General features: G+C 37.3%; 1 protein-coding gene across 2 annotated transcripts in view; it reads left to right on the top strand.

Moving 5' to 3' along the window:
* Positions 1–14,232, top strand: part of MAN1A1 (mannosidase alpha class 1A member 1) — a 252,455-nt gene that overhangs the window by 176,911 nt on the left and 61,312 nt on the right. Inside the window, exons 11-12 of one of the 2 annotated variants that reach the window (XM_036993512.2) lie at positions 1,999–2,114; positions 2,502–4,976. In XM_036993512.2, coding sequence (XP_036849407.1) covers positions 1,999–2,114; positions 2,502–2,628 — 243 coding nt within the window. In that variant the 3' untranslated portion in view covers positions 2,629–4,976. Of the gene's footprint in view, positions 1–1,998; positions 2,115–2,501; positions 4,977–14,232 lie in introns of those variants that run through there. The other variant, XM_036993505.2, reaches the window with a different exon arrangement.

Below are 14,232 nucleotides of genomic sequence, written 5' to 3'. Positions count from 1 at the left end.
CAGAAATTCCCCGGGGGTGGGGTGGGACAGCTGGTTATCATGCCTGGCCCCCTCATTTCCTTATGACCAAAGAACATCAAAAACAGAAAAAGTTGCGTGGCTAAAACCTTTTTATTGGATATAGGATTTCATTATGTTCCATAACAACCTTGCCCATTCTCCCAAATCCTGATTTTTTTTCCTTTTTCACAAATAATTTTGGCCTACTCCAGTATATCTGGTACTTAAGTTTTTATCAAAAACAACTTATATCAAGAAAGGAAGGAAGGAAGGAAAAATATGAGAGGACATGAAAATTCTTTTTTGCAGGCTTTGCCCCAATGTGGCTCATTGTCTGCAGCTAAGAATATAATCAAAGCTTTTTTTTCTAAGTTCATCTTACTTTCCCCATTGGCTTTTAAAAAGTACCAAGTCATGAGACATTTGCTTTATTCTTACAGCCTGCCAGTTCGGTTTTCTTTTACGGAAATCTGTTAACTAAATGCTTCTCCTCCCTGCTGCTTGCCTCTCCCATCTGCCCTCAAGCCCTCCTGTACAACAAAATCAATATCGTCCGTCATTGTCCATATCTGCAGATGGAAGCTGAGCGCACGTCCCCTTGTCCCTGCTCACTGGGTTTGCCTTCCCTCTGCTCGTTTCTGGGCTCTGCACTCTTGGAGCCATGTTTCCTCCAAAACCCTCACCTAATATAACAAAGTCTGTGCTCTCCATCTTGCTAGTTGGGCTAAATGGAAGAAAAATAGGGTGTACTTATGCATGCCAGAAAATTGGGACAGTGTTATGATTCATAAGAAAACTGAAAAATCAGTGAATTACGTGAGAACCTAAGAATAAATTTACCTTAACGTTCTCTGTATTTTATTTCATTATAAATACTAAGGATTTTCATCTTAAACTTTATTGTTTTTATCCATGTTCTCTGAATTAGAACCAGATATCCTGTGGCAATTTTTATATAATGGAAATTTTTATTTGACAGTATGGCTAATAGGATGAATAGGATGTAGTGAGTAGAAAGTTATTTTCCTGGAGATGGAGATGCCTTGTAACTGCAAAGCAGCCAAAGCCAGTATTTCAAAATACAAAGTTTTGTCAACAATGTGGCTGACAAAGTGACTGGAAGTTATTTCAGACTGCTACCTAAATTTTTATTCTCTGCCCAACCCATCTCTTTTCCAAATATTCATTATAGTTCAACAACCACAGAAATGTAGGATCATTTCTCTCTTGGTAGTTACCAGTAGATTCATCCCATCTTCTTCCTTCCCAGACTAAAGGAAAGAAAAACACATATTTAGGAATAGGTACCAGCCACATCTCTCTCACTGCTTTCCATCTCCTCCTTTTATATGTCTTCGCTATCACTAATTAGTACTCCACAGTTTTTAAGAAATAAGATGTTCTGATTATAGTAGCAGTTTTTTTGTCCCCATGTAGTAAACATGTTCTAAACCATGTTCTAAACCAGTAGTTTATAATCCCAGCTGACATTAACAATCTCTCTAGGCCAGAGGTCAGCAAACTTTTTCTGTAATAGGGAGAGTTAAGCTTAGGGGCCATATACAACTACTCAGCTCTGCCATTGTAGAAAAAAAAATAGCCACAGAGTTTGCGGACAAGTGGGCATGGCTGTGATTCAGTAACACTTTATTTACAAAACAAGCAGCAGACTAGATACAGCCTATGGTCCACAGTTTGACGAACCCTGATCCACGACCATAGGAGGAAATGGTAAAAAAACCACTGAAAAATTATTCCAAAACTAAATGTAAAAGTTTTTCCAATTATGTGAGGTATGTTATCCATAAGTCCTGTTAGCTTTGCATACCTTATTTGCATTTACATTTTATGTTTTTTTCAATCTTCAAATCAAACTGTTACAACCTATCATTGCATTTGAATCTTCATTTTATTTGAATTTGACAATCTAATAGTAACAATTAGTGACAATCAGTTTACTGAAATATGACCTTTCCCCCTGTCTTCTTTGTAATTTAGGCCCTGGAAAATCACTGCAGAGTGAACGGGGGCTATTCCGGCCTCAGGGATGTTTACCTCAAACACGAGAGTTACGATGATGTGCAGCAAAGTTTCTTCCTAGCAGAAACACTGAAGTAAGTAAAAATTATTCTCAAAGCATGTGGCTGAGGCACCTGGACAGATCTTTGTAGATGTTTTTATCACAAACACATTCAGATAATATCAAGTATGATTGCTTCTGAATTCCAATCGACATGCATAGCAATAATTGAACATGTTTTCAATCATTAGGTAAGGTTGATGGGACTGATTTGTATGGTTCTCATACACTAATACCAAAGCAGAGAGTAACTTCTTTACTCCACATGGATCCGTATATCCCCTCTGGGTTTCTCTGTGCTTGACTGTTGTCCGTGGCTCACCGTAAGATGAATGAAGACATTGATGTGGTTTTTGCTGTGTCTTATTTCACTGACTGACATCGTCTCTCAGGTGTCATATACTCATGTTTCTCTCTCCAGATATTTGTACTTAATATTTTCTGATGATGACCTACTTCCCCTGGAACATTGGATCTTCAATACCGAGGCACATCTACTCCCTATACTCAATATGAATAAAAAGGAAGTTGAAGTCAATGAAAAATAGAAGGACATTTTGTATTTTACTCTGCTCCATTCCCTTCACTACATACCTTAATAATTCCTTTTCTGGTATTTGGCCAAATTTTTATTAATAGTTCTGTGATTATTATAAGTTCTAAAATTGTTTTGCAGTCTTTTATGTTTATTATCATAGGCATAGAAGCACCTAAATTCCTTATCATATCCTTTATTATTCAGTCAGTGGATCACAGGATTTTTTCCTTAAGTAACCTCTGGAGTTCATGAAGGGTGTGGTATCACTTTTATTAAACTGAATAGAATGGTATACCAGTGACCTCTTAATTACAATTTTGATTTGACTGCAAAACTCTTTCCTCCTCTATGAGGAGATGATGTCTGCTTTAAGCTGTAATGTTTTGCCATGTTGCAAAAAGCCATAATAGTAAATTAAATATTAAAAAAGCTTTTTCCTTTTCAATTTTATGTTAATCTGGTTTGTCTATCCACCAGAGACAGATCTTGTAACTGTGACAGCCTCCTTACGCGGGTCTATCTTATTTGATAGAATGTCTTCTAAAATACTTCACTCACATTGTAATTCAAATTAGAATGTCATCCCAAAGGATCACCTCATGTTGACCTCATTCCATTGGAACCACAGTATATTTTTGTTGGTTAATTAGTGTTTCCTAATTTGTGAATTAGTTCTTGAATTTTACTTTAAATGTCCTGTGTCATTTCTGGATCATGTACTGGTAAATTTTTTCCATTCCCACCACACAGCAAAAGGAGCCTTCAAGTTTTGCAGAGCTCTGCTATGAATGATTATACGTCTAAAAGAGAATAGTATAACTTTTAATGTGCCAGCTTTTGCTTTTAACTGAATATATAGAGAAATTGAGTATCTCTAAAGAGAGGGTGAATATTTCATATAGTTTTTGGTTTGCATTTCATCTTTAATTTATTTTCTTAAAAAGAAAGCATTGCATTTGGTTCAGATTTTTCAGATTTGAAAAGGGCCCTTTCTAAAATGGAGTAAATTAATTTCATTTCAATTTATAAAAGCAGGATTTACCTTTGAAAAAGCTTTGCCAGTGTATCTATTCATGGTCAATTGAGAAAAATCTAATAAACTTTTAGGCCAAATAAGAATATAGTATATTTTTTCAGGTGAAATTTAACATAGAGATTCCATCTTAGGAGCAATATGTAGGAATGGACACTCCCAATCCCCAACAGTCCTGTAGCAGATGAAAATAATTACATGATTCTTCATTACGAAGAACATTATTTAGAGATATGAGTGGTTTTTCCCAAGAATAGATTTAGTGACACCTCATATTTTTATATCATATTGTTTTCATATCTTATATATATTCCCATGAAAGGGCTAATATGATGATACATATACTGAGGTACAAAGACTTTGACCACCTACATTGGTATATGTGAAAGGATAAATTGATAAAATTAGTAAATGAAAAACTATATCATTATTGCCATGCTTATGTGTTTCTGTGACCCAGAATAACTTCTTCTACTCACATTTTCAGCTCACTTTATAAAGTAAATGCATAGTGAGAATCCTCTTTTCCCAGCACTTAAAGGCAAATTATAAAAGATCATTGCCAAAATTGGGCCATATGTATTTAGATTATAATTTCATATGAATATCCTTGGACTAGCAATTTAATTTATTTTATTTTCACTTTGCTTTCAAAGAGCACAAAGTTTATATGTATTTCTGCAGCAGATGGGATATTAAAACCAGGTTGTATGTACACACTACAGTGTACCTTTTGTGTCTGGGTATAAACAGGCAAGGAGATTGTACTACATGTTGCTCTGCCAATGGCCAGAACAGAGTTTTGTCAGTTCTGGAACTTGGATTTTTTAACTTAAGTCCCAAAACACCAAAAATGCAAACAAGATAAAGAGATTACTATTATGGTGATGTAGTTTAATTAAAGTTACACTTTGTGTTATTTTAAACAACTGAAGTCCTTACATAGACAGCTGTTTTTCATTCATTTTCAGCTAAACTGTGCAGTTAAGTTTACATATGTATTCACATCCTAAAAGGTGAATGATTGAAATAGCCCTTAATTTTGTGTTCCTGCATATTTTTTGGTATACTTTGTGTGATTAATATTACACATATAAATTGTATGGCAATTTACAGAACACTGATGTTTGTCATGACTCCTTCATAGTTAGTATCCATTCTTTCCATTGATTGTTTTTGATTTGTACATAAATCTATTCTGTCACTTCAAACTTTATATAAATCTCTGATGTTATGGGAAACATAATAGATTGACACATAATTTTTAAAAACTATATTTGTAAAATTTCTCTATTGTGAATAAAGCCTTTTAATATATCTCCTCATTTGTTGTTTTTCTCCTTCTAAGTAAGCTTTCATATATGCAGGCCTGAGTGCATACAGCTGCAAATGGAAATACTGGATCCTAATAGCGATTCCATACCATACCCAGAGAATCTTGACAAGGGAATATTTCCTGCTAAAAAATTTAAATGGCAAATAATTTTGCATGCACAACCTTAAGCTAATCAAATACATTTATTAAGAATCTAATATCTGATCAACACCTGAGTATGTAGGGGAGAGGCAGGGAGTTGGTGTCTGAAATAGAAAGTATGGTCCCTATCAGTAAGTTTGCAGTCCAATTGAGATCAGACACAGCTCACCAACCAAACAAAACAGAACAGCATTCAGTTGTGTTAAATTCTGTTGTAGAATTTATTTAAGTTAAATTCTGCTGTAGAAGCTCAAGGGAGCAAGAGGTCACTAAGATTTGAGAGGTCAGAGAGGCCAAAGAGGTCAGCTACAAGAGAGCCTCCAATAATTTTGGAAAAAACCTAGGCTTTTCAAATTCTTGGTGTGCATTTTGGAATGCTTCAGATAGTTGCTGTTCTCTCTGCCTGGAACTCTCTTTCCCCAATGTTTTTATGGTTCATGCCCACTTCTTTGGGATCTCTGCCCAACTGTCCCATTCTCATGGTGGCTTCCTGACAAATAAGAGTATCAAAATCACCATCACCCTCTGTCCCTTACTCTATTTTCTACTTAGCGTTTTTTGTATTACATATTCATTTCCTTACGTGTTTATTGTCTCTCTAGCTCTTAGAATTTAAGCCCCATGAGAACAAAAAGTTCCTTTAGTTGTCCCTCCATGCCCGTGTGCCCATCTCCAGCACCTAGAGCAGTGCCTAGCACTTGGGCACACAGTGAATGTTTGGTGAGTGGGTGAGTAATGAATGAGACTCCACCATATATCCATAAGCTTTGCTGTAGCTGTTTGCAAATGTCTTCTAATAAAGAGTATGGTTTTTAAAACATGACATACCAGTAGTATATAACATGCTACTGTTTTAAATACATAATCATAAGAATGGGCTTTTTTTGTTGTTTTTTGCACCTGTAGTAGTTTTAAGGAAATAGGGATTCTGACTGAAATCAACTCTCAACCAACAAATTTTTCCAAACCACTTACGTTGTATATGGCCCTGTGTAAAATATATGCTGAAAAAGTAAGTCATGATTTCTCAGATACAGAGGTTTTTTTCACTGTTACTGCTTGAATAGTCTACTATTGTGTTCTGTGATTTAATCTCACAGTCCCTGTCTCATAAAATATTTCTGTGGCATCAAGCAAAGGAATTGGCTTCTCACTTAACAGATCTAGTCAAAGGGGAACTTTGTGAATTCAGTTATTTGTAACACAAATGATGTTGGTTGTCTTTATTCTGTTGATGACAGAATTATTAAAAAGTATTCAAACATGATTTTTATTTATACTTATCATCAGCTATCCACACAGAGATGGCAGTCTGACAATCAAAACATCTAATTTCTGATAATTATATGTAGACAGTTGCTTAAAATTTTATGAAAACAAGATAAATCCTTTTTCATGTAAGCATGGAGTTCATGTATCTGATTGCCATTCCAGCTCCCTAGGTTGTGGCTGAAATGTGAGGGTGGGGAGGGATATCTTATTTAATCTTTTTAACTGATTTAATGGCCCAAAGACTGACTTCTGTTTTTTCTGGCTCATTCCATCCACACTGGCCAATCCATGAGTCATAATCTTCAATAAATATTTGTCAGGTGTCAGATATGCATATAAAGTATTAGAAATACATAGTCTAAACAGCATTTAGTACAACTCTCTTATCTTAAATATGAGAAAATGGGGGTTTTTCCCAAGGTCAGGAACTGCTTTCTCTCCTCTATGCTGCCAGACACAGATTTGTAAGACTTATGCTAATAAAAAACAACATGAGAGTATACTTTGTATCCAACCAGCCACTCCAAAATAAAGGTGTAAATTCATTTTGGAAATTGATATAATGATCTTTCTCAAGCTGTGGGCTACAAAAGCATTTCTGAGCAAGAAGCAATTCACCTAAATCCTTTAGAAACAGTTTCACATTGAATATTCAAACATAATTCTCCCTACTGAAGAAATCTTGAAAGTATTAACTTGAATCACCTGTTTTTATTGGGTGACTTTCATTTGCTTTATTCTCCCGATTGCTGCTTTTAAAGTCAGGTCTTGAATTGTTTCTCCTGTTTCTGCTGAGTTTTAACATGACTATTACTTGTACAGACTACTAGTTTGGCCATGTGTCAAGGAAATATATAAGATGTTCTTGGAAATGACCTTTGAAAATCACCTGCATTTCCATCCCCTACCCCTTGTGTTTTTACATTCATTGCAATGCTAACTGTCAAAGATTGATTGGCTTGCCATTATTATGTTCACTTTGAATCTCCTTAAAACATATCATTACTGAATAAATTAATGTAAATATGTGTCACATCCATTTAATTCCCCGGTGAATGCAAATTACCATGAAACCTTAGAAAACAGTGATAGATGTATAACTTTTTTTAAAACTTTTTCACACACTGGTATATTTTGGCCTTGGGCTGTGAGCACATATTAATTCATAGTTCTGCCAAGAGGGCCATAAAATGTGCTGCCTTTCAAAAAGCATTTTCCAGAATGACTAGCACCTGAGAGTTTTGTTTTGTTTTTCTAACTCTTCCAGGAGAAACAAATGATCTTCATTTGTTTCATTTGCTTTGTATCTTTGGGACCTTTGTTCCTGACTTCTCAATTCTTTTGGAGTTCTCTGTGGAGAATAGAAATGCATAGCTTAGAACCACCTCTTAGAACCAGGACAGGAGACCACCATATCAACTTCTTAAGTCAAGCATAGTTCTACTGTTCTCATTTCATGAATGTGACTGTTTTGGCTTGTTGTGACCAAAGGCCTCTATTTAGTAAGTGATAGAACAAATTCATTTTCTTCTTTGTGCAAAACCTCATCACCACTCTGCCATTCAACAACACTTTAACCTCACTGGCTAATAATCCCTTAGCACATTTCATTGCTATCACATTCCTATCTTGCTATTGCCAAACTGCTAACTTTGTGACTTACATAGTCTTAGACAGGAGCTGCAAAACTATATGCATTTTAAATCCCCCCATTATAATAAATTAAGTCCCTGTAGTCTCCTGTTTTGTGATGCAATGCAGAAGGGGAAGAAAGTAGATGCAGTTGGGCCAATGCGAAGCCAACTTCACTAGGAATCAAGACAACTGAGTTCCAAACCTAGCTCTGTTCTTAACTTCCTGTGTAATTTGGGACTAGCACAAAGTCTTCACATCTCTGTCCTCATCTGTAAAACAAGAGGAATGATTAGCCCAGGGGTGTGGCAGCTAGGCTATGCCGTGATTGATGTCTGTTGTGAATGCTGGAGCAGGAAAGAGCAGTAACACACAGGAACTCTATTATTCGTGGACTAGCAGCAGGCACACCCAAAGTATAAGACATCGAGACCTTGGTTTTCTCACCTGTGAAATGGGAATAATACCTACTTCTTGAGGATTAAATTTAGCTAAAATATATAGAAGATCTTTGCTCTCTATCTGTCAGGATTATGCCTTCAATCCATGAGTCCCAGCTCCTCTTTTCAGCTTTTATGTCCTCTGAAAGATTTGCTTCTACCTTGGAAAGCCTCCAACTTGCTTTGTTATCACAACACATTTGGTGTTATTTTGCCTGCTGTTTCCAACTACCCTGGGCTTTTTTTTTTAATGCTCTCCTTCAGTCAGACTGCTTCAAACACATGTCACTGCTCAGTCTTCCAAGGTCAAAGTTTAGCACTTATTTACTGCCAGGAGAAGGCAGAAATACCCAGCTATTTCTTCACACCTGCATCATGCACTAATTAAAGAAGACTTTTCACTTACCTTTGTTATGGAAGAACAAGAGTTTTCTTTAAGCATTTATAGAAGAGAGGAAACAGGGACCAACCTGCATGACTGTCATACCAGTAAGATCACTACTATCAGTTGTGTCACTGATGTATCCAAATGATCAGTGACAGTAAAAGTGACTGCAAGTTAGGAATTCCTTCTAAATTGAAGTGCAGTTTTGTTTTCATCCCAGAGGAGCTTTGGAAACCAACAAAATGAATTGTAGGAACTAGGAAGGATTGATGCAATAACTCTTCTGAAAGAGCCATAGAAGTATTGCTTCCAAAATCAGCTTATATGTTTTTGACAATTACTTAGAATGACTTAAAACCATGTCATGGACAAAGCAAAAATGCATAAAGTGATTTGGTTGAGAAGTGATTAAACAAACCCCCATAAAAACAAACAAAAACAGAAACACCTTAGTTTCTACAACCCTAAGGACACTAAATTATGTGACAGTACACTTCCCTTTTCTTCTGAAACTGCCCCAACAAGAATGTAAGCATTCTTGTGCTTCTGGAGAAGGGCTTGTGGTTCTGCCCCCAGATTGCCAGGCAGCTCGCAAAGTGCTCATAGTTCTTGCCTCCCCTGGCATGCTGCACTCTTGCCACACTCCTATTCACAGGCATCATACTGTAGAATCATTATCGGTTTTCACTCCATTCATTCCACAAGTATTTATTAAGCACCAAGAATGTTCCAGATCCTATCTACTAGCCTTGGTCCTAGGGATTAATCAGGAAAAAAATTAGACTTGCTTCTTGCTCTCATAGAGCCAAAGACTAGAAAAAAAGGCAAGTGTGCACACACACAGAAAAATGAAACTTGAAGGTGCCATGGCTTCGTTACTGTAAATACAGAAGTTAGTATGGCAGCTGACACATATTTGTTTTCAACCCAGTTGCACCTTCTATTCTGCATGCAGGAGATACTCAGCATTTGGTAAAGAGTGAACAAATTTTTGAGAAATGGAAAAAAGTTTCAAGGTTTTTGTCCAAAAACTATAAATGCAATTTTCATCTCTAAGTTTGCCTGCAACAAAACATAGCCCCTGCTAGGCCCTACTCACTCAAAATGGTAATTCTATCTGCAAAGTTGAATGCAGATTCTATTTTTAGAGAATGATATAGTGTTTACTTTAACTTGAGATACCTAATTATAAGCTGTCATGAGAAAATTTTCATCACTATACTTGCAAAAGGAAACTCACCAAAAATAGGACAGTTTTCTCATCTTTTAGTGTGTTCAAAACACATCAATTGTCTCACGGAAAACACACAGGTGTACAAGCTGTGTCCCTCCATGTTAATTGCTTCTGGACTACACACTGTGGTGAAGATCAACAGACTCCATTAGGGTTAGGCTTGTTTGTTTATTTTGTTTTGAGGGGATGAGGGGCAGTTTGTCTGTTTTAGTCACCTTCTACAGGCTGCTCATAGGCAAGCCCGCACACTGCAGCTGGCTTCCTCAGGGCAGTGAAACGCCCGAGCCACACTCAGTGATGTAAACAATAAAGATCTCTGGAGCGACTGCAGCCTTTTCATATTCCTCTCCAGTAATAGGACTAAGGATTCTAGGTCTAAGGCAAGCCCACTAATAATTATATAGTGTTATATTTTTTCCAGTATGTGCAGCTTCTATTTCCTAAGCCGGCTCAACTGCTACCAATCTAACAGATGACAGAAATGATTGATAAGAATTTCCACTGTCATCCACCTTACCTTGTCTCTTACTTCTAGGGAAGGTGTTAATATAAAAGAGTAAATAACAAGAGACAGAGAAAAACAAAGGATCTTAGTCCTTGGAAACCTGAAAGTGACTTTTGACACTATTTTAAATCAATATACAGGACTTCTTTAAACACCAGATAAAAACCATACAGTATATCAAAACCATGATTAAAAGAGAAATATAATGAATTTTAACAAGATCTTGGATTTATTTTACAGCTTTAAAAAAACGTATAGCATAGGTTTTCTTCCTTGGTTTCCTTCGTGTAATGATGATTATGTTAAGGAGACACTTAAAATTTTCCACATTGTGTATCTGGGCTTTTAACCTCTCCCAAAGATCAGATAAAAACTGCCAAACCAAAAAGCATTCTTGGCTCATGTGCACAGCTCATTCTTTAAATAGGAGTTTCAGCACGTCCAGGCAGGAGCAAAGACTTCGCCAGAGTTTTCATCTATTGATTAACTGTAGAGGATATTCTGTTTAAAATGAATCTTGAATGCACTCTAAAATAAATGTTTTTATTCTACTTTTCAATAAAGGGTGTAAAGGGAAGAATGATCTATATGTACCCCTTCCTCACCCTGCAAACATATATTACATTACACTTTTGCCCACAATATTTTTACAAAAACTAGAAGCAGGAAAGAAAAAAATCCGTTTGGCAGCAAGGTCATATTTTTCCTCCTGAAGTGGAAATCCAAGTCCAAGTACCAACGAGGACTCCGTGGGGCAGGGGTCACGTGGCGGCTCCGCCGGGCACATTAGGAGCTTCCCGGAGACAGTTAGTCAAACTACTGATGTGCCCCACATCTCAGAGGAAGTCAGGAACACCTTCCTTTTTCAGTGATTCTGATAGTTAAAATACCAAGATTAGAATACCAAGATTCCTAGAGAGCACCCTCAGAAACAGGCATCACATTGTGAAGAGACTAGTTTAAAGTGAGAATTCCTCTACTGTTCTGGGGTCATTATCTTTGTAATTATTACAAGTCATTTATTGAGCCAGGAAAACAGAAACCACTCTGTCTCAGAAGAAATTTAACACCAGGAATTAGTTGCGCAGGTGACAGGAGAGCTGAAAAGCCACACAGAGGGTGGTGAACTCTGGCCATTCAGAATTAGGAGCTGCAGGACGCGGCTCTCTTGGGCAGAAACTGGAAACACAAGGCAAGGATGATGTTACCATAACTAGAGATGGTCAGAGCCTGAGCTCCATCTGCCAGGGAGGCTCTCCCAGCAGGAGCTGAGCCCATAGAGGGGGTGAACACCCAGTGGGGGGGCTGGAATCCCCACCTAGCTGCAGCAACAGCACCGGGCACCACTAGAAGCACAGTGACCCGAAGAAATACCCTGGCTCCTCCCTGGCCCCTACCTTCCCGTCTCTACCCATGCCTCCCATTGGTCAAGACTACCAAGAAAGCAGGGCGAAAGAATCTGGGAAGAGTGGCTCCCCGAGGTGCAGAGCCAGGCTGAAGAAGTTCAGGAAATAGCCATGAGAGAAACCAGGTAGATGTCCACTCAGAGTGGCTGTCCTGGACTCACCATTTGGGCCCCCTGCTTAGCTTGAGAGGTCTTCACGGAAACCCCAAGCTGCTAGGAACTGGGAGGGAGGTTGGGAGCCTTGATCGTAGTGACCTATGCTTCCTCCCTGAGCTACACAGAAAAAGTATCAGACACATTTTTCAGCCTTCATATCTCCGTCGTGAACTTGCTAGTGAGAAACCACATCAGCCCATCCATGAAAGTTCAAAAAAGTTTAACAAGTGCTTTCAGTCAAAACACACACTTCAGAGAAGGAAATCTGTTAATCCATAGCTCACTTGTTCTCAGAAGATAGAAGGACAAATAGGCCTAAAATAAAACCTGCAGAAGGCATGGCAATCCAAATGATCATTTTAAAAGTCTGCTTTGGATCACAATTGATCTTAACTCCATATTTTTACATGACTGATAGCAGCAGTTTCATAAGCCTTTATCTGCCAACCCAGATGCATCAGCCTAGTTTTATATCCTCCTTAGTGGAGCATAAAAATGATGAAGCTAAATGATCATGCAAGAGAGATAAATTAGTGGGTTTTTTTAAGGTACTGACTCTGTTACTTTAATAATACCCATCAGCATAGAATCCTATGATTTAAAAAAAATACTTAAAAAAAAAGACCTTTTGGAGCATTTTGTTGTTCTGCATTTCCCCTGGGCTTAGATGGCAATGCCTATTCTTGTAAGCCCAGTTCAAATGTCCCCTCTGAACTTATCCCTGTCTTCCTACTTTTTGTTCTGTTAGCACTTGTGTAAATCTAAATGGGTGTACTTATTACATTTTATTTCACAAGTATTTGTTGCCAGTCCATCTATCTATACTAGTAATTTAGCCCAAAACAACCTGCCAATATCAATTTAACTTTATAAATTGGACAAATAGATGCTCATGTACTATAATTTAGTCAAAATTAATATCCTCAGTCACTGTTGCCAGGTTTTTTCACTTTGCTGTAGAATGAGGTTGTTTACAACACTTTTTAAGTCCATAACTTAGCTAATTTTCTGCCTTTTTTTTTTTCAGAATTAGAAGTAGAGCTCTTCTCATTTTTGCTAATTAATTTTCAGCTAGTTGTTGCTAATCTGTGTTACTTGTAAACATTGAAACAACCAAAACTTCCAACTTAGGAGACTGGTTGAAACATGTTTTCAGTACTAGTAGACAAATTGGAATAACTTTAAAGTTCAAAATTGCCTAGAAGACACTAGGCTATGTTTTCATTTTTATAGAAAAATAGTATAATGATGCCTATTCATCGTTGATCCAGCTCATTAGAATATAACAAGCATCAAATAAATGAGTATGTGCTATAGACTAAATGTGTCCCTCCAAAATTCATATGTTGAAACCTAATCCTGAAATGTGATGGTGTTAGGAGGTGATGAGGTCATGAGGGTGGAGTCCTCAGGAACGGGATTAATGCCTTTAGAAAAGAGACCCAGAGAGCTTTCTCACCACCTTCACCATGTGAGGACATAGCAAAAAGACTGTGAGCCAGGAATCTGGCCCTAATAAGACACCAGATCTGCAGAAACCTTGCTCTCTGACTTCCCAGTCTCCAGAACTGTGGGAGATAAATGTTTATTGTTTATAAGCTACCCAGTCTATGGTATTCTGTCATAGTAACCAGAATGGACTAAGACAGCATGAATATAATTTTTGTTCTTGTTCCTTTTAAGTCCAATCCATATCAATAGATGGCAACCACTCTTTCAGGCATTCCACAAATGTGTATGTTGAGAGGTCTTTGTTGGAGATTTTGCATGAATGCACTAGTTCAGATGTGACTCTACTGACCTAAGATGCTATTTTTCAATGTGTATGTTGAGAGGTCTTTATTGTAGATTTTGCATGAATGCGCTAGTTCAGATGTGATTCTACTGACCTAAGATGCTATTTTTCAAAGTGGGAAATGAATGTTTCTCTTACTACTCTCCTCTCAGCCTGCTTCTCCAATTCCCAGCTCTTCCATTACCCTCCTCCTCCCCAGATGTTAAGCTAAAGTCTCACTAGCGATAAACTATATTCTGGGACAAAGTTACCCCTTTCACAAGATATTTCCTGACCAACT

This window comes from Manis javanica, chromosome 13 (genome assembly GCF_040802235.1).
Source record: "Manis javanica isolate MJ-LG chromosome 13, MJ_LKY, whole genome shotgun sequence".
NCBI lineage: Eukaryota > Metazoa > Chordata > Mammalia > Pholidota > Manidae > Manis > Manis javanica.
This window is presented reverse-complemented; position numbering and strand designations above follow the sequence as displayed.